The sequence below is a fragment of the Myripristis murdjan genome, chromosome 3 (assembly GCF_902150065.1).
Source record: "Myripristis murdjan chromosome 3, fMyrMur1.1, whole genome shotgun sequence".
Taxonomy (NCBI): Eukaryota; Metazoa; Chordata; class Actinopteri; order Holocentriformes; family Holocentridae; genus Myripristis; species Myripristis murdjan.
The window spans coordinates 46796899-46818016 of record NC_043982.1 but is presented as its reverse complement, the minus strand read 5'-3'; the positions used below and the strand labels follow the sequence as shown (position 1 = coordinate 46818016).

The 21118-nt window shown below is 44.6% G+C and overlaps 1 protein-coding gene across 1 annotated transcript; it reads right to left on the bottom strand.

Annotated features, from left to right (window-relative positions):
• Positions 1-473: 473 nt before the first annotated feature.
• Positions 474-20797, bottom strand: LOC115357273 (lymphocyte-specific protein 1-like). The gene is made up of 14 exons (XM_030048692.1): positions 20739-20797; positions 15631-15756; positions 12978-13233; positions 11842-11963; positions 11636-11639; positions 7766-8233; positions 6856-6879; positions 5548-5583; positions 4924-4955; positions 4328-4421; positions 3810-3935; positions 2094-2189; positions 715-817; positions 474-535 (listed from the first exon to the last, which is right to left on the bottom strand). Exons 1-14 carry the CDS (start codon positions 20795-20797, stop codon positions 474-476), a joined length of 1608 nt encoding a protein of 535 aa, XP_029904552.1.
• Between the last annotated feature and the right edge of the window lie 321 nt (positions 20798-21118).

Genomic DNA, 21118 nt, shown 5'->3' with positions numbered 1-21118 from the left:
ATTGGACGTTATCTGTGGTTACTGGTGGTAACCACCGGTAACAGTTGAATCAAGTGTCACAGACACGGCTAACGCCTGAAAACATTTATCAGTACAGAATGTGATGTCACCATGTGCATTACAGTCTTCCTGCTGGCTTTCAGGTTCCTAACGCTCTAAACCAAAATCTCTCATCTCACTGAATGGCGTCCATAATCGAATGTTAATTTATTTTATAACCAGTAATAATTTATCATTTATAATTCTAATTATTTTTATAGTAAGTTTGGGAAGCACAGCTTCTTAATGGGCCTTTAGAATTTGATTTATGTCCAAAATAAGACATTAATAAAATAAATTATTACTGCATTTAATTCTTCATTTTTTTTTTTTTTACCCAGATTTTTGCCCACATATAAACAGTGACATTTAAATAACAGAAAACTGTGAGGACATAATTTCATTTATGTATTTCCACCTAGAATCTAATGAGCCTATTTGGAGACGTTCACACATTCCTCCACATTTTCCACATCAACAAACCATTTATCAGATCCTGCAGCGAGCGAAAGATCACAACACGGAGTCAGAATGTGAGTTTCTGGTCGAAGCAGCTGCTGGTCTGGCCACTGCTCACTTTGGGAGGAGATTAGCCGGGACGTCCTGGGGAGAAAACCCTGGACATGCAGAGGAACTGGGAGGAGCTGTAAGGCTGCAGGTGGGCTGGACTCGTACCTGAGTGGCAGGTTGTGTTTTCATCATCGTCATCCACAGAGATCTTCTCATACTTGCCGTGACCCGTCACCATAAATTTATATCTTTTACCAGAGGAGCTGCCCTGAAACCCAGAGAGGAATATCTGTCACATTCACACACATTTAGACTTCTCATTCATTCACTGTCCCATGTGCATCGTTTCAGAGACAATCTGACATTTTATCAGCATTTTTATGGAACAAAAATTATATATACAGTACAGGCCAAAAGTTTGGACACACCTTCTTGAAGCTCATGGAGAGAATGCCAAGAGTGTGCAAAGCAGTAATCAGAGCAAAGGGGGGCTGTTTTGAAGAAACTAGAATATAAAACATGTTTTCAGTTATTTCACCTTTTTTTGTTAAGTACATAACTCCACATGTGTTCATTCATAGTTTTGATTCCTTCAGTGAGAATCTACAATGTAAATAGTCATGAAAATAAAGAAAACGCATTGAATGAGAAGGTGTGTCCAAACTTTTGGCCTGTACTGTATATATATATATATATATATATATATATATATATGTGTGTGTGTGAGTGTGTGTATGTATATGTATGTATATATATATTCTTGTTATAAACTAATTTTCCCCTCGTCATTTTGTGTTTTAGGAAATCCGTGTGTTTATTGGTGGAGCCTTGACCTATGTAGCACTTTATAACAATGGTTTCTGGTTATTATGTTTGCATGATGCAATGTTTGGATGTGTATGTGTGCTTGGACAACTCACTGCAGGACAAATCTACCTACGGGTACGAATAAAGTAACCTGAACCTGATATATATATGTGTATATATATATATGTGTGTGTGTGTATATATATATATATATATATATATCCTCTTAAGTTGTAGCTCCTGTTCCTTGAAGAAAACCTGTTTGTATGTGACCAGGAGGAGCATTGTTTCTTGCTTTGAACAGCTTTTTGAGCAGTTTTAAATTAAACTAAATCCATGCAGGAGGCTTTCAGACGACGGAGCGCCTGACGGCCTGTGTGGACTTCACACGGCGAGCGGCTGGGTCCCCTGCAGGTGAGTCATGCCGCCTCCTGATGCCACACTGGAGCAGGTGTGCAGCACAGCAGGACAGGTGAGACTGGACTGAGGTCAGTGTTAACGCACGCCACATCAGGCTGGCTGTGAGTGGCACTGACAAGGTAAGGGTTAGGGTTAGACAAGGTAAATGTGATGAGGATGCAGTGGTTACCTGAGCTAAAGGAAAGAGACGGAGGTTAGCAGGCATGAAGGAGGACGAGGAGAGAACGGACAAAGAAAAACAAGAGTTTGGAGAAATCAGCCTTAGAGTCTCATGTCCAAGAGTTGAAACAGATCAGAGATGTTCGAGCGGGACTCACCGCCGGTGTGGTCGCAGCGTCTCGGCTCCCGTCTGCACCGCCTCTCACCCATTGGCTGACGAGCTCGGCCACGCCCACTTTCAGAGCCTCTGTGTCCTGACACAAACATGAGGATGAAGTCAGCTGCCTTTCTCATTCACAGACAGAAGACAATGAACAAGCTCATTTCCTCTGTGGGGGAGGGGCGTTTCTGTGGTTACTTTAGCAACTGTTACTATAGCAACCACTGCTGTTGTTATTATCAGTAATATCACCATTACATCTGCTGAAACCGTTACTGCTGCCACTATCACACCTCGTCAGCAACTACTCAGACATTAATTACTACTGTTGTTACCATCACCTGTGTAATTACACTGTTATTACACTGTTACAGCCAGTGTAACAGGGCTGTTACCACCACCTGTGTTATTACACTGTTATTACACCGTTACAGCCGCAGTAACACTGCCCTTACCACAACCTGTGTTATTACACTGTTATTACACTGTTACAGCCAGTGTTACGCTGCTGTTACCATCACATGTGTTATTACAGTGTTATTATACTGTTACAAACACAATAACACTGCCCTTACCACAACCTGTGTTATTACACTGTTACAGCCAGTGTAATGCTGTTGTTACCATCACATGTGTTATTACACTGTTATTGAACTGTTACAGCCACAGTAACCCTGCCGTCACCACCACCTGTGTTATTACACTGTTATTACACTGTTACAGCCACAGTAACACTACCGTTACCGCCACCTGTGTTATTACACTGTTATTACACTGTTACAGCCACAGTAACACTGCCCTTACCACAACCTGTGTTATTATACTGTTATTATACTGTTAGAGCCAGTGTTACGCTGCTGTTACCATCACATGTGTTATTACAGTGTTATTATACTGTTACAGCCACAGTAACACTACCGTTACCGCCACCTGTGTCATTGCACTGTTATTACACTGTTGAGCCAGTGTAACAGTGCTGTTACCACCACATGTGTTATTACAGTGAGCACGTTTACATGCACACCTTATTCCTGTATTAACCGGAATATTCGCAATATTCCGGTTGCGCACGTGTCATGTAAACACGCACCGAACCCGATTAAGGTCGTATTCCGGTTGGAGAGAATTCCGAATAAGCCCCCTGGCATATGCCTGTTCCAACCGGAATATTGGGGCATGTAACCACCTTAGTCGGAAAACTCCCCGAACCGGAATATTCAGTCACGACTGCGCATGCTCGACTCACAAGGAATTCTGTGGCGTCTTTGTTGCTATGGTTACCTGCAAGCGGGGAAAACGGCAGGGCGAACAGCAGCAAGAGCCAGGAGACTGCAGTCTGCCTTCAGCTAATGAAAGACTTAAATATCACGGAGGATATCGATGGGAGAAAACATAGAAATAGCGACAGCAGAAGAAGAAAAAGAAGAAGAAGACGAGCAAGAAGACTTCTTCGTCTGTTTTTCCGGCAGACCAGACGCCTATACATGTACTGCTGCCCCCCGCGGCTGAGTGTCGCATTACGTCAGAGAGTGGAATACGCCAAAACACGGGGGCATGCAAAGTAACATGTAAACGGAATATTCCAGTTGCCGCGGCGCAGTTACCTTAACCGGAATATTGACCCGAACCGGAATATGGTGTGCATGTGAACGTGCTCAGTGTTATTACACTGTTAGAGGCAGTGTGGTGTTGTGTGTTGAGGCAGTGTGTTCACCTTGGCTGGGTTCAGGCTGACGGGGCTCCGGCTCCAGGACTCAAACAGGTTCCTCCTGGAGGCCACGGGCTCGGCGGGGCTCGGCAGGTCTGCTGCTCTGCCCGCTTTGACTTCACTGCAGGAGATCTGGGGACAATGAGACGTTTCCAGATGTTTCCCACTGGCCAGATCTAACAGCACACTCTTTAGAGGCTCCTCTGGTCTGAGAGCCCTCAAGGTGGCTCAAAGTTCCTCAGGGTCTTCTAGGGGTTCCTCAGGGTAATTTAATTTTAATCTTGTTCAGGTGTTGTTGTTGTTGTTGTTGTTGTTGTTGTTGTTGTTTTTGGGGGGGTGGGGGGTATTGCAGAAACTTCTTATCTTAGATTTGAAGCTGCGATGAAGAGTCTGATACCGCTGAGGAACCCCTGAAAGACTCTCCTGATGATGAACTTATGAACTTTCTGGACCCAGCGGCTCATAAATGCAACCACGTTGTGTGAGGCGGTTTGATGTGCGGCCAGGTGAGCCTGTGCGTTCACCTGGGCGGCGTGTGTGTAGCGCTCCAGCCGGCTGTCCAGCGTGCACACGGCCGGCGGTGGCGGCGGCGGCGGGCTCTTCTTCGTGACGTTCAGGCTGCAGAAACAGTGCAGATGACGAGTCGTGGTGAAAGTTTTCAGGTGAAAAGATGTTTGAAAAGCGCCTGAGGTCGCTGCTGAAAAGTCGTTGAAAACAGTTTGAAAAGTGAAAGTTTGTTCAGTGACGATTTTGAGATGCTGACTGAACGTTCACATTAGACCAGTGATCCCTGGGAGCCGCAGAGCTTTCAAAGCTCTATGCATCCAGGGCAGTTTGACTTGAGAGGAATATCTTCACGCTGAGCAGCATCGTCTCTCTCAGCTGAACAAATCACACAACTGATGTCAGTGCAGTGTTCTGTGACACGGTGATGCTGTAACCTCACAAACTGATGACATTTGTGAGGTTACAGCATCAACGCAACGGCAATGACGAGAATTTCCATTCACAAAATTTGCATATTTGCATGAGTTGATCACTGGAGATCAGCAGTGACACACACACACACACACACACACACACAGATGTGAGCAGCGTGGTGGTTTCCCTGCAGACTCACCTCCTCCTCAGAGACTCGGCTCTCTCTGTGATCTGAGGAGAGAAACACAGCATGCATGACAGCACAAACTCAAAAGACTCAAAAAACGCAAAAACTCAAAAAAACTTAAAAAAAAAAAAAGGTGAAAATTACAACAGAGTTACCATACAAAATATCACTGAATCACAAAACGTTTTATAAATAGAGAATTAATTTCATTCATTCATTCATCTTCTAAACCGTTTATCCTCACTAGGGTCGCGGGGGGGTGCTGGAGCCTATCCCAGCACTCATAGGGTGAAGGCAGTGAAACACCCTGGACAGGTCGCCAGTCCATCGCAGGGCAGAGAATTAATTTAAATAGAGAATTCATTCATAAATAAATGAAGTCTGCCGTCAGGAGCTGAGGAAGCAGCAGGTTGAGGTTCTGCTGCACTTTCAACCGTCAGTTTACATCAAAACTCAATGAAAAACAAAAAATAATCCATAATCCACAAGAACATTCACAGCATTAGACAGTGAAGCTGAAGTTTCATCATCACAAATTCACTTTGTTCTGACCTCCTGACCTCCTGACCTCTGACCTTCTGCAGCAAATCAAACTGTAGATCTTGCTGACCTTTGACCCCTCACACTGACACTCACCTTGTAGGAAGCATCCACTCTGCTGTCCAGCTCCTCCTGCAAGCACACACACACACACACACACACACACACACACACACACACACACACACGTGCACGCGCACGCACACGCACACACACACACACGCACACACACACACACACACACACACACTGCTGAGTGACCTCATCACCTTTTGGATTGACAAAAAATAGAAATCCACCAATAATCTATCACTTCATCAGGATTCATCAATAATCAGGATCATAATTTTGATTGGCATAAGGGTCGATATGGAAACCAGTCAGGCTCCGCCCCTCTGTCTGACAGACAGCAGGACAGCAGCGAGTGGGCGGGGCCTTGTGACTGAGCTGCTCTCAGTTTAAATAAAGTTTCAGTGCATTCAAACACAACAGGCCTGATCAGCTGCTCTGAGCTAAAGTTTTCAGATTTATCACAGATGAGCATAAATGAATGAGTGTGGCTCTAACACTCTGTTACCAGTGTCCTGCATTACTAATAATCAATATCAGCCCTGACAAATCAGTCCTGCTCCAGTCAGGCTTCTCTACCTGATCAGTTATGATGCAGTTTACTGCAGTGTGCTGCGGCCGTGATGCAGCATCCCTCTGCTCGTTATGCTGTGGTCATGTTGTTTTTCACGTCCTAATGACGTCTGTCCTCGTTGTCATGTCAAATTATCTCGTTACAGCTAGAAAACAACAATTTATCTGCTTAGAACATAAATACTTATTTTCAAAACCCTGTAAGACAAGATCTTTTTCTATTTTCAGATTTATCATGTACCTGCTGCAGTACCTCTGTGTACCACCAGGGGGTGGTGACGCGCCGCATTGAGAAAGGTGGTTCTAACCCTAATGTGAGGTTACTCTGTGTGATCCAGCAGAACAAATCATGAGGATGGAAACACTGTGAATGTCAGAGACCCATAAACCTCCAGATACACAGAGTGACACACACACACACACACACACACACACACTGCATGCCTGCTGCATGAAGGGTAAGAGCTAACATGCATTACGCCTGTCTCCTCTCTTCGAAACAAGACCGTTTGTGAAGACAAACGGGGGAGAAATGAAATGTGATGATATGAGATGAAAATCAGGACGGAAACAAAACAACAAACAGAAGAACAAGCACGTCTGCGCTGAGCTGTCCAGAGCAAACACTGCCCAAACACTCAAGAGCCTGACTCTGGATATTAATCTGCCTTTACATCCAAGTTCACAAAGAAAAGAAAAAAAAAAACAGCATTTTAAAACCAGCGGCACAGGGAACGTGATGGGAAACATGCAGAGACTCACGGGGTAAAACTGGATCAGGAGTTTCTGTTGGAACAGAACAGGAGACACACTGATCAATAATCAATAATCAATAATCAGCTTATCAACATGGAAACATAGTTCATGTCCTCATGTCTTTGTTAATATCCTCCTGCCCTTTGAACACAACACATCTGATGCTGATGCCTCCACGAAATCATTTTAATCATTAAATTACAGGGTTTCATGGAATTTTATTGTAATTTTATTGTAATTATCAGTAAAAAGCACAATTTTCATATTTTTATTTTTTATTATTATTATTATAATTTGAATGGTATTTATTTATTCATTTAATTATTTATTCATTTATTGTAATTAAATTGTTGCTTGTTTTGCTGGTCGAGTTGGACTTGTATTGAACGTTTGATGCAGCGTTGGCGTGACAGGAGCTACAACAGGTTTGCAGCTAACGTCTGGCGTCTTTTTGAACTCATAAATCAGCCTCTCGCTAATATCAATATTAACGAGTTAGCTGGAGACAGCTAGCCAGTATTAACCTCTGTTAACTAAATGACTGACAGGGAAAGGCAGAGCTTTCCTCCAATCAGGACACAGCAGCAGGTGAGAGGCTGTGCCAGCTGCTTACAGTGATTTAAAATCTGTCTTTCCATGTATAGGCAGCTGCTGTCATGTGACTGTCTTAGTCAGTTTGTGAAGCCTCACATGAACTGACACTTGTCAGTTAGCTCAGTGAGATAGAGAGTTGTCCTTCATGTCAGAAACTGAGAGTTCAAGCCTCAGCTGATACAAAATGCACATTAGAATGCCACCTTTCTTTTCATCTTCCTGTTCTCCACTTGTTGCTCTGAATTACCTCAAACTGCCCGGCCCATTGCTGCACAGCAGCTGGAACTGATGATTAAATGTGAACTGCTGGAGGTTTTCTCACCTTGAATGTCGGGCTCATTGGACCGTAGCCGTGCGACGCCTCCTCGCCCTCGCCGCTGGACAGAGACACACAAGATCTTCTCCTCTCCTCCTCCAAGCTCCTCCTCTGGTTCTCCTCCTCCAAGCTCCTCCTCTGGTTCTCCTCCTTGCTCCTCCTCTGATTCTCTTCTCTGGTTCTCCTCTGGTTCTCCTCCTTGCTCCTCCTCTGATTCTCTTCCTTGGTTATCCTCTGGTTATCCTCTCCGCTCCGTCTCTGGTTTTCCTCTGTGCTCCTCCACTGGTTCTCCTCCCTGCTCCTCCTCTGGTTCTCCTCCTCCAAGCTCCTCCTCTGGCTTTCCTCCCTGGTTCTCCTCTGGTTCTCCTCCAAGCTCCACCCTTGGTTCTCCTCCCGGCTCCTCCCCTGGCTCTCCTCCCCGGTTCTCCTCTGGTTCTCCTCCCGGCTCCTCCTCTGTTTTTGCTCCTTCAGCCCCTGATGTTCAGGAAAGGCAATAAGACGCTCAAAATCACAAGGAATCTCAACAATCACCATGGCATCATTCCCAAATTAGATTTACTGATATCGCTTGTGCAAATCTGACATTTTGGCCTGAGCGTGGTGCTAGAGGAAAAGTCATGAGGTCACCAAAATAAAGAGGATGCATCCTCTGAGGTGCATGGGTGTGCTGATCAAATCAGATAACCCTCCGGCCAACAGATTCTGAGATAGAGAATTTTGAATTTTGGCCTGAGGCTAGTGCTCAAGGAAATGAGGTCACCAAAGCTGACGGGGTTCATCCTGTGAGGAGCATGGACATGCTTTCCAAATGTGAACATACTCCACCTGATAGGTTTTAAGACATTTTTCTTTTAATGAGTAAGCATGTATGAGGGTTTTCAGGAGTGTTGTTGATGGATTCAGGTCCAAACCCAGACATTTCAGTGCAAAGCATTTGAATTTTATATTTTGTGTTATAAGTATGCAGAGCGACTGTCCTCCAGGCAATAGCTGGGTTCATGCAGGGTTATCATGGATGGATCTTTTGCTGGGTCTGTTTTTTTCATTATGAGTTATGGATTTAATATATACAGTACATATAAGAATATCGTTTTTTGTATAAAGGCACTGCTTGGGTTATCAGAGGCCAGATGTCTGACGAGCACAAAACAACACACTGACAAACAAATACATATACAGTGTAAATTAGTATTACTACTGCTTGTAGTAGAAATATGGAAACGTCACCTCCTCTGGCTTCTGACTCTGCTCCTCCTCCTCTCTGTGCAACTCCTCCCTCCTCAGCTGAGGCTCTCTCCCCTCCTCCTCCTCCTCTCTGAGGCTCTGCTGGTTCTCCTTCTGCTCCTCCTGCTCTGTCCGGTCAGCCTGACTGGCTCTCGCACTGGGAGGAGGTGGTGAAAGTTGTCATTGAACTGGTAGACTAACTGCTTCACCTCCAGCAGGCAGAGACAGGAGAGACAGGGTGTGTCGGTGTGTTTGTGCAGCGCTCAGAAACACAAACCAATGTGCAGGAACTGTCCTCTGGGCCAATGAAGCAAAACAAAATGTGAAATGCTGCACTTTTCACTTTACAAAATCTGGACTCTCCAAAAGGTCCAGATTATATATGTTTGACGAGGTCACACCCTGCGCTCATCGCTCACAGGACCGAGCACTGAAGTGTCTCTGATCTGCTCTGGAGCTTTTGGCAGCGATCTCTAAAAACCGAGCCAGTGGAAATTCAGGGATAGAGGCGTGAGGTGTGAACCGAGCTTTGTTCTGTTTTGCTTTGTGAGCTGGTCACTGCTGTTCATACAAGCTGTGTGCAAACTGGGTCAGAGTTGACAAACCTTCAGATAATACAGTTAATATGAGTTGAATACACATAACTGACCCACTTTCCACCCGGCATGAACCTGCATCTCAGGTGGTCCAGATAGCACCTAGACAGCACTTGACTAACAGCACTTCTACATCACTGGCCTCTTTACATCACTGGTCTCACTGGTCTCTTTACATCACTGGTCTCACTGGTCTCTTTACATCACTGGCCTCTTTACATCACTGTCTCACTGGTCTCTTTACATCACTGGTCTCTTTACATCACTGTCTCACTGGTCTCTTTACATCACTGGTCTCACTGGTCTCTTTACATCACTGGTCTCTTTACATCACTGTCTCACTGGTCTCTTTACATCACTGGCCACTTTACATCACTGGTCTCACTGGTCTCTTTACATCACTGGCCTCTTTACATCACTGGTCTCACTGGTCTCTTTACATCACTGGCCTCTTTACATCACTGGTCTCACTGGTCTCTTTACATCACTGGCCTCTTTACATCACTGGTCTCACTGGTCTCTTTACATCACTGGTCTCACTGGTCTCTTTACATCACTGGTCTGACTGGCCTCTTTACATCACTGGTCTCTTTACATCACTGGCCTCTTTACATCACTGGTCTCACTGGTCTCTTTACATCACTGGTCTCACTGGTCTCTTTACATCACTGGTCTGACTGGCCTCTTTACATCACTGGTCTCTTTACATCACTGGTCTCACTGGTCTCTTTACATCACTGGTCTCTTTACATCACTGGTCTCACTGGTCTCTTTACACCACTGGTCTCACTGGTCTCTTTACATCACTGGTCTCACTGGTCTCTTTACATCACTGGCCTCTTTACATCACTGGTCTCACTGGCCTCTTTACATCACTGGTCTGACTGGTCTCTTTACATCACTGGTCTCTTTACATCACTGGTCTCACTGGTCTCTTTACATCACTGGTCTCTTTACATCACTGGTCTCTTTACATTACTGGGCTCACTGGTCTCTTTACATCACTGGTCTCACTGGTCTCTTTACATCACTGGTCTCTTTACATCACTGGTCTGACTGGTCTCTTTACATCACTGGTCTCACTGGTCTCTTTACATCACTGGCCTCTTTACATCACTGGTCTCACTGGTCTCTTTACACCACTGGTCTCACTGGTCTCTTTACATCACTGGTCTCACTGGTCTCTTTACATCACTGGCCTCTTTACATCACTGGTCTCACTGGCCTCTTTACATCACTGGTCTGACTGGTCTCTTTACATCACTGGTCTCTTTACATCACTGGTCTCACTGGTCTCTTTACATCACTGGTCTCTTTACATCACTGGTCTCTTTACATTACTGGGCTCACTGGTCTCTTTACATCACTGGTCTCACTGGTCTCTTTACATCACTGGTCTCTTTACATCACTGGTCTCTTTACATCACTGGTCTGACTGGTCTCGTTACATCACTGGTCTTACTGGTCTCTTTACATCACTGGCCTCTTTACATCACTGGTCTCACTGGTCTCTTTACATCACTGGTCTCACTGGTCTCTTTACATCACTGGTCTCACTGGTCTCTTTACATCACTGGCCTCTTTACATCACTGGTCTCACTGGTCTCTTTACATCACTGGCCTCTTTACATCACTGGTCTCACTGGTCTCTTTACATCACTGGTCTCACTGGTCTCTTTACATCACTGGTCTCACTGGTCTCTTTACATCACTGGCCTCTTTACATCACTGGTCTCACTGGCCTCTTTACATCACTGGTCTGACTGGTCTCTTTACATCACTGGTCTCTTTACATCACTGGTCTCACTGGTCTCTTTACATCACTGGTCTCTTTACATCACTGGTCTCTTTACATTACTGGGCTCACTGGTCTCTTTACATCACTGGTCTCACTGGTCTCTTTACATCACTGGTCTCTTTACATCACTGGTCTCTTTACATCACTGGTCTGACTGGTCTCTTTACATCACTGGTCTCACTGGTCTCTTTACATCACTGGTCTCTTTACATTACTGGGCTCACTGGTCTCTTTACATCACTGCTCTCTTTAAATCACTGATCTGGACACAACACAACACAGTAAATATGGCGAGTGGCTCAGCTACCAAAACACTGAAAAAAAAAAATCAGATACAGCAAAAAATAAATTTCCATTTCTACAGGGAGGTAAAAATATATGTATTTATAGCCCAGTGGGCTTTAAAAAAAACATCTCAACTAAGAAAAAAAAAACAGTAATAAATAAGTCAAAGTATGTAGTACCGTGCTCGGATGGTCCCGGCCACCAGGTAGGACGTCCTGTCAGCTGATTGGCTGCTGCTGTCCTGCATCATGAAGACCGTGGAGCTGTACGACGCCTTCACTTCCTGTTTCCTGCTGCACATCTGGAGCCAAGCAGAAGGAAAACAGAAAACATCTCACTTTCACTGATCTGGAGTTTCATCCTCTGGAAACGAACAGCCCAGTGCAGGTCCACACTGCCGTTACACACTTTATAATATTTTAAAATGGATACTATACACCGGGGCCTCAGGTTGGCTCTCCTGAGGCCCCGGTCCCTCAGGTTGGTTCTCCTGAGGCCCCACAGGTAGTGACTCTGATATGAAAAGATATTTTGGTTTGTGTTCATTATGGAACTGTCCAGGAGTCATAACTTGTCAAATCAGTTCAAACATCATGTTCCAATAATCAATGATCAATAATCACTGGATTAACCCTTTGACACCTGAGACAATTCACTGAATTTCTCTCAAAAACATGCAGGGGAGAAAAGGTACATTAGAAATAATTTGTGAAAATTTTGTGGGGAAAGAATTGTTTTTAAATGTTTTTAAAAATGACATGACAACTGTATTTCTAAAGATTAAAATCAATGATCTCAGATCACTGATGCTGCATCAGATTTCTTGTGCTGAGATGCAGATTAAAGGTCTTTCGCACTTAAACTGAATTGAAATTAAACTGAGGACCCATCAGGGACTGCCACGTGGAAATTTTACTAAAAATTATACATTGTAATTATACGTCTGTTTTATAGATACATATTGTATTGTATGTGTGTGTATAACTATCTATCTATCTATCTATCTATCTATCTATCTATCTATATATGTATGTATGTATACATACTCACACACACACACACACATATACATATGTGTGTGTATTTCATTATCTATCTATCTATCTATCTATCTATCTATCTATATCTATATCTATATATATATATATATATATATATATATATATATATATAGGGTATGCAAAGTTTTTTCCCTTATATTTTTTGCATTGATCCACTTTATTAACCCCTTGTTAACCAGCGTGGTGACAGTGGTGGTGACAGCAGCTGCTCTGTGTGTGTCTCAGATGCTGCAGCTGCTTGCTGATGGACAAACCTCTCCTGTCCGTCCAGCTGGAGCCTCCTGGGCTCGGCTGATTGGTTCAGGCTCCCATTGCTCCTCCTCCTCCTCCTCCTCCTCCTTCTCTCCAGGCTCAGATTTCCATCGAGGAGTGGCGGGTCTTCTCTCCCTGGCCCTGCAGGCCTCCTGGACCCTCAGCTGTTCCCGGTTCTCCAGCCTGTGGCTCCAGTCGCTGAAACCCTCGTCCTCCTCTAGGACCGGCCGGCAGCTCGGCTTCTGCTGCTCGTCCCGGCTGAGAACAGAGACCACAGTCAGCTGTTTGTGTTCATCTCTCACAGTGAGCAGAACCTGGACCAGCAGAATCACTCTGAAACACAATGCCTTCGAGCAAGGCACCAAACCCCCGTCCTCTGCAGGGGAGAGGTTCAGCAGCTCTAATTAAAATGTTCAGGCTGCCATAGATCAGGGATGTCAAACTCAATCAGTAAAGGGGTCTTATTAAAAAATCACAACCAATTCAAATGCCAAACAGGGCCGATATTTACTGAACACTTTTGACCGAACAGGTCATTCTTTTGATTAAAATGGGTCCTGTAAAAAAAACAAACAAACAAAAAAAACTGGCGGTTATGTATTCTGTCTTTTAACTTTATTTAGTACAGTGTGACGACACTGTAGGAGAGGTTAGTTTGTTGATAAATGAAGAAAAGCTGGTTTTCCACCTGGTGGCGCTCTGTCTGTGTTTCTGTCTGTTTCCATGTGAGGCTGCACGTCATTTCTGAGTGAAAAGCTCTTTGAGCTGCATTTCTGCTGGGAAAGGTGCTATACAATTAAAGTTTATTATCATTATCATTATCATTACTATTATTATTATTATTATTATTATTATTATTATTATTATTATTAGCAGTAGTAGTAGTACTACTAGCAGTAGCAGTAGTAGCAGTAGCAGCAGTAGCAATAGTGGCAGTAGCAGTAGTAGTAGTAGTAGTAGTAGTAGTAGCAGTATTAGCAGTAGCAGCAGTAGCAATAGTGGCAGTAGCAGTAGTAGTAGTAGTAGTAGTAGTAGCAGTATTAGCAGTAGCAGTGGTGGCAGCTCGGTGTTGTTCAGTGTGCAGGCGGCAGCGTCGTCTTGCAGGACGCTCTGCAGGGTTCAGGCTCTGCAGGGTTCAGGCTCTGCTGTGTCAGACAGCAGAGGAACAGCAGATCAGCAGCTTTCCTCATCACTGATGAACGGATCAGCTCCACCAATTAAACACAAAGTCCTGGGTCAGCGGTGCAGGGGAGACTCAGCTGGAAAGTCAAGGCTCCTTTACAGGTTCATTAAAATGAAACCCTGGCAGAGCCTGCTGGGGGCCTCCAGGAGCCCCTGGGGGGGCATGGCTTCACTGGATTATCATCAACACAAAAACAGAGGTGACATCAGAGAACTGAACACAGCCTGAGACAGGAGAGCTTCTAAGTCAAGAAGCAAAACTTACACTGACACTTGAATTTGGCAAATGGAGCTTCTTCCTGTTTTTCCTCTTTTATCATCTTTTATCATTTTGGAGGGTGTTTATTGGAGTTCTTGTTTCATTTGTGTGTTGGTGGAGCTGCATCACATGTTGTTTCTGTGTTGTAGCTAAATATAATCACTGCTGCTTCAGATTTCATTGCCTTTATGTTGAACTGAGACGGCTCCAAAACTTTCTTCCATAAACCTTTGAAAATACTCCTCTCAATCAGTTAAAAGCATCTTTCACAACCAAACGCAAGAAATCTGATCCAGCTGCACTGATCTGTCTTTACAGTGACCATTTTAGTAATTATGAATATTTTTTATGATTTTTAAATCAAATTTTCAGGTAATTTTATTTTGTTTTCTTGTAAGGTTATGTTTTTGTTTTCGTTTTTTTTTGCCAGTTTTTTCACTAATGTTCTGGTCATTTTTGACTTTTTCTCATGTTTTGAAAGAAATAAGGTTGGACTTGGGATTCAAAAGGTTAATTTTACTATTAATGAAGTCGTTAAAAACTGTCATGATACAAACAGTAGCAGAGTGGTAATTTTAATATGATGTTATAACTTCACCTCTGTGAATCTTTGTCCTGAACGTTCTAAAACTCAGTACAAACAAAAGTGTTTTTTCTCATCAGGAGCCTCACGGCAGCATCATGTCAGATCTGTGGCTCGGTCAAAGTGGACGTGGACGTCCAGAGCATGAAGAAATCGGAAAGGCCCTGAGTCGGTGGACAGTTTGTGCCACAGACGGGACAGTCTGTCGCTGAACAGCAAGCCGCTCCAGCAGCTCCACCTTTCTCATTTAGCATTTGTTTTCTAGCTGCTTCATTTCCATCATTAAGTGGATCTGTAGCACAAATGTTTAAGTCCCCATGAAGTGACCTCACATGACCTCTTCTTCCTGTCAAACAGAGCATCTTAAACAGTGACATCATCCTGCACTAGTGGCTGCAAATTAAAATTTTAACTAATGAAACCCTAACCAATCTGTAAACATCCTCTCTCATCTACCTGTCCCTTCAAAATAAAACCATATTTCTCTAAGATCCTGTTGGGTTGCACTTGTGAATGATTTTTCCCTGCACCATGTCCCGAGTGGCAGGAGTGTGTCAGTGCCAGCCGTCCTGTCTGACCGCAGGACGATCATGTCCAAACAGAAACGTGACCCTCAGCTTCTCATACTCACGCCATGTTGTGTTCGGGGGTCTCTGTGCAGGATGGACCTCCTGCTCCTCTCAGCTTCTCCCTGTCTCGTCTCCGGCGCTGACGCTCTGCCTCCTCAGCATCCTCCAGGCTGCGCTGGACCGTCACCCTGCAGCCAAACACACCACTGAGAGGTCAGCACACACCCTGAAGATCAGCTTCATCATCTGTCCACTGTCTGCTGCTGATGCAGGACCAGCTCGTGGTGTTGCTGGTCCTGTGACTTCAGCCCAGGCGTCTACATGACCCCCCCACCCCAACATGTTCTGGGTCCTCCCCGGGGTCCCAGCCTAGCCCTAACCCCACCCCCTCTAATGCTGAGAGGGAGCATTAGAGGGAACAGGGTCCACTCAGACTCCATGTCTCCAACCTCCCTGAGATGCAGGGGGAGCTCCTCTGGACCTTCTGGATAGGGTTCTCTGCTAGACGTTCCCAGGTTACCCTCACTACAGGTTTAGGTTTACCGGTCTGTCCGATGGTCTCCCCTGCTATCTGATCCGTGTCACCACCAGGTGGTGATCAGCTGACAGCCCTGCCCCTCTGTTCACCTGAGGGTTTAAGGGACCTGCTGGACACATGTTCAGGGCGTGTTGATGTGGAGAAGACAGAAAGTGCACATGATCGGTCACATGGCCATCACATGTACAGCTATTATGTCTGTAATTTATAATCTTATTAAGTAATCTGAATGTACAAGTGACAGGTGTCTGCACTCTAATGAGAGGATAATATAGAAGGGGATTCTCAGGTGTGTGTGACTATTCCAGAATGAAACATGAATAGAAACATTTTGGACATTAGAACCTAGAACATTATCACATGCGTATGAGACACTTACTAACTTTCTGTGGCTCTCATGTTGATCCTAAATTGAAATCTTGTTGGACTGTTTGTCTGCCCAGTGTGGGATCTGTGTGAGATCTGCAGGATCTGTGTGTGATCTGCAGGATCTGTGTGATCTGCAGGATCAATGTGATCTGCAGGATCTGTGTAATCTGCAGGATCAGTGTGATCTGCAGGATCTGTGTGATCTGCAGGATCTGTGTGTGATCTGCAGGATCTGTGTAATCTGCAGGATCTGTGTGATCTGCAGGATCTGTGTGATCTGCAGGATCTGTGTGTGATCTGCAGGATCAGTGTGTGATCTGCAGGATCTGTGTGATCTGCAGGATCTGTGTGTGATCTGCAGGATCTGTGTGATCTGCAGGATCAGTGTGTGATCTGCAGGATCAGTGTGATCTGCAGGATCTGTGTGTGATCTGCAGGATCTGTGTGTGATCTGCAGGATCAGTGTGTGATCTGCAGGATCTGTGTGTGATCTGCAGGATCAGTGTGATCTGCAGGATCTGTGTGATCTGCAGGATCAGTGTGATCTGCAGGATCTGTGTGAGATCTGCAGGATCAGTGTGATCTGCAGGATCTGTGTGATCTGCAGGATCAGTGTGATCTGCAGGATCTGTGTGATCTGCAGGATCTGTGTGTGATCTGCAGGATCTGTGTGATCTGCAGGATCTGTGTGTGATCTGCAGGATCTGTGTAATCTGCAGGATCAGTGTGATCTGCAGGATCAGTGTGATCTGCAGGATCTGTGTAATCTGCAGGATCAGTGTGATCTGCAGGATCTGTGTGATCTGCAGGATCTGTGTGATCTGCAGGATCAGTGTGATCTGCAGGATCTGTGTGATCTGCAGGATCTGTGTGATCTGCAGGATCTGTGTGATCTGCAGGATCAGTGTGTGATCTGCAGGATCAGTGTGTGATCTGCAGGATCAGTGTGTGATCTGCAGGATCAGTGTGTGATCTGCAGGATCAGTGTGTGATCTGCAGGTAGGAAGGTCTAAACTCTGCTCAGCTCCTTCGGCTCGGCAGCATTACGTCGTGAAGCAGAAATGTGAGCTGGCTGCTTACATCCTGTCTCATGCACATCACTTTTTCCATCATTTACACACTGAAGCAACGGAGGCGTGTGTGTGTGTGTGTGTGTGTGTGTGTGTGTGTGTGTGTGTGAGTGAATGTTCAGCGAGATGATGTCATGGCCATTAAAGAGGGTGCAGCTATAAAAGAAGCCATTGAGTTTGGAGCTCGAGTGATTTTCAGTGAAGTCACACAGAGGACAGAGAAACAAACAAACAAACAAACAAACAAACATGTAACAGCAACATGAACAACACTGATGGAGCTCTGAGACTCTGAGACAACAACTAGAGAGATCGGATAAAATTAGATTAGACAAAGGGTTTCCCAGGCTGTTTGGAGGAAGACAGAGAGTGAGAGAGAGAGTGTGTGCATGTGTGTGTGTGTGTGTGTGTGTGTGTGTATGTATGTGTGTGTGTGTGGAAAGACAGAGTGTGTTTGCATGTGTGTGTGTCTCAGCTCGATCAACAAGGTAAGTAAAAGTGGAGCCTCTAGTCGCATAACAAACCTTTTGTGTTTTTTGGAAAGTTCATATTTGACTTGGCAGCATTCCTGTGAAGGTGCATCTATAGGATTAGATTACATTACATTAGATTACATTAGGTTATGTGGATTATATTACATTAAACACATCGGATTAGTTTAGATTAAATTAGATTACACATCTTAGATTAGATTTGATTAGATTACACAAATTCGATTAGATCACATGACACTATATTAGATTAGATTAGATTAGGCTAAAAGATCTGGGTCATTGCAGCAGTAAATTGTAACAGGAGAGAGCAAACAGAATAGATACACATAGCGTAGTGTCATCAGCGCGTCATAGGTGGGGGGCGGAGTCACCTGGGTGGAAAACATTGATTTGCTCTCATTGATTCCCATGCATTAGGGCGATTTTTGAATCCAATGTTCTAATAAAATAGAGATTTTCAAATTAATATCAATGGCTTACATTGATTCTTTATTGCCAGCCAACAAAGAACGCTACCTGTCAAAGTTGACCAGAATCGGAATCGATTGTTGTCCGTATCTTATGAAGGACTGGACAGATGATCCAACCCAATGGCGTCCAGTCGCGTACGGAGATATCTACAACTATCTGATTGAGTCGCCTGGTAAGAGACACGATTACATTTTCTACAGCTGTGTTCAATTATACTTACCTTAATATCAAACAGCAAGAGCCAGTAATGAATTAATCATGTTTATGGAGCTCATTTGAGTGAATTACAGGTAGTTGTTTTGACATATGAGTTGACCAATACAGATGTTTGCCAATAACCACCTCTTAGTCAGTTTTTTCTTCTAAGACTCATGTCTCAGTTAGTTTTACTGGTTAAATAAAGGTAAGTTAGCAAGGAAGTTAACATTGTTATGTTCTGTTCTACAACCGTGTTGTGAATGAGGAAACCTAAGCTAAAGCTACGCCTTAAACAGCACTTTACATAAGCGTACGTAACAATAACCTATCAATAATCAAGAGCATCAGTAAGGTTCTATTTGTCACTCATACAGGTACAAGAAGCAAAATGCATTTTTGCAGTTTACAAACTTATCGGTAATAAAGTGGAGACCACAGACCCAAACATGTGGTGTGGTAGGGTTCCACAGACGGCCAGATTTATCCTCTCAGCGGATGGCTTGCAACCCCTTTTCCTTCTAATGGGCTCCGTGTTTATATTTGGCAAACATATAAACTTTAATTCCGGATTTTTAGCAAAATTCGATGTGCAAAACGTCACACAACAGCTCTTAACCATTGTCCGCTCGTTGTTCTCAATGGTCGCTAAGGCTTTGTTTTCCACCCAGGCTAAAACCGGATGTGACGTTTGTGGGCATTCCTGTCTAGCTCCGTGTGGATCTATAGTGGAGGTTTTAGGGGAAATAGTTACAGTGTACCCAGCAGGCAGTAAAGCTCCTCCACCGGCTGCTGATTGGCTGTGCGGCCGCCTGCATACACATTGTTCTCACACTGTTTCTGTGTTTCCTGGGATCGTCAGGTGCCTGGTGTTCCCCAGGGCTCCATTCTGGGTCCTCTACTGTTCTCTATCTGCTTTGTCTGGGTCACACAGATGGTGATCCCTCCAGCTTCAGTGTTATCTGCCTCACTGACATCAGGGGCTCTAGTTTAATGATCCAAGCGTGCGGTCTGAAGAGCATGGAGCAGGTGCGTTTAGGGCGAGTCCACTTTTGCTATTTAAATAGCAGAAAACAGTCTGGTCACTCCAGGCTCCTGGTTCAAAAGGGTTGTACTGAGTCTCTTCATTAATCATGGCTGTGGTGACAGCAGGACTCCATCTGAGCTCCCTGAGGTGAAGCAGCGTCCCTGTGTGTGGAACAAACAGAGCGGACGCTCACCGGCGCCCCCTATGTAGGCCACCATCACTGTCTGATGATGAGCTTCAGACAGCAGAGAGACCTGCAGCACTGACCTCAGAGCTGCTGTTTGATACTCAGTCACTTTCAGCTGAGCAGCAACACTGCTCTGAGGTCAGCTCATTTTCAGAGCAACACGCCCATGGAGCTCAGAGGGACACAAGAGTGTTTGCTTTGCCTAATGCTGTAAATGTCGAGTTATGACATAAGATTATTTTGTAAAATCTTCCTATGCTTATATACCTGTTCCGGTCCAATAATAAATGAAGGCCAGACCAAACAATGTTCTGGGTAAAACCATGAAAACCAGATGAAATTACCTGTACCCGTTACTGAGATCAGCTGCTCTTCACAACCAATCACAGCTGACCTGTCAAAACTGCACAAACAAGCTGCTTCTAAAGACCTGGTGTCAATCCATGCACGTCTTTTTCAGTAATAACTGTGTTGTAGCCAGATTGTGGCACATTGGAGTCAAATGCTGGTGATTTGGAGCTGTCATGTAATTCATTCTAATTAGACAGAATGAAGAGAAGCCGAGCCAAAACGTCAAAGTCCTGGAAAAACCAGCTGGTTGATGGCATTAAAGTGTTTCAACACATGGTTGTTTTATGAGTTTAACCTGTTGGAAAAAGTTGCTGGATTCCTGGAAACTGACCTCGTATTCCCTGACATGTTTTCATATTCCCTGGTTCTGTCTGTCTGGAATACCCCTCCCTGATTTCCATGATGTTCCAGGACTTCCAGGACCAGCAGGAAGCATGTCAGGTGGAAGATGGATGTGTTTTTTCTCACCTGGTGAGGTTCTGCAGGTCCAGTCTGCTGCTGCTGCTGCGCCGCAGGGAGCCGAACATCCTGGACCAGAAACCTGGTCCGGCTCCTGTTTTAGACTCTTATTCCAGTTTGGGATGTTGTTCTGGTGCTGGAGGGCTTCTTCTTCTTTTTCTTGTTGTTGTTGTTGTTGTTGTTGTTGTTGTTGTTGTTGTTCTGCTTCTCCTTCTCCTTCCTCTTCTTCCTCCTCCTCTTCTCTGTTCTGTTCTCCCTCTCTGTCTTGTCAAACTGGACGTTGTCTTGCCTCTGATAGTGAGTCGAATATATCCACCCCTCCCTCCCTCTCTCTACCTCAGTCGTTCTCTCGTTCCTCCATGTGGTTTTCATAGAAGCCTTTTCACTGA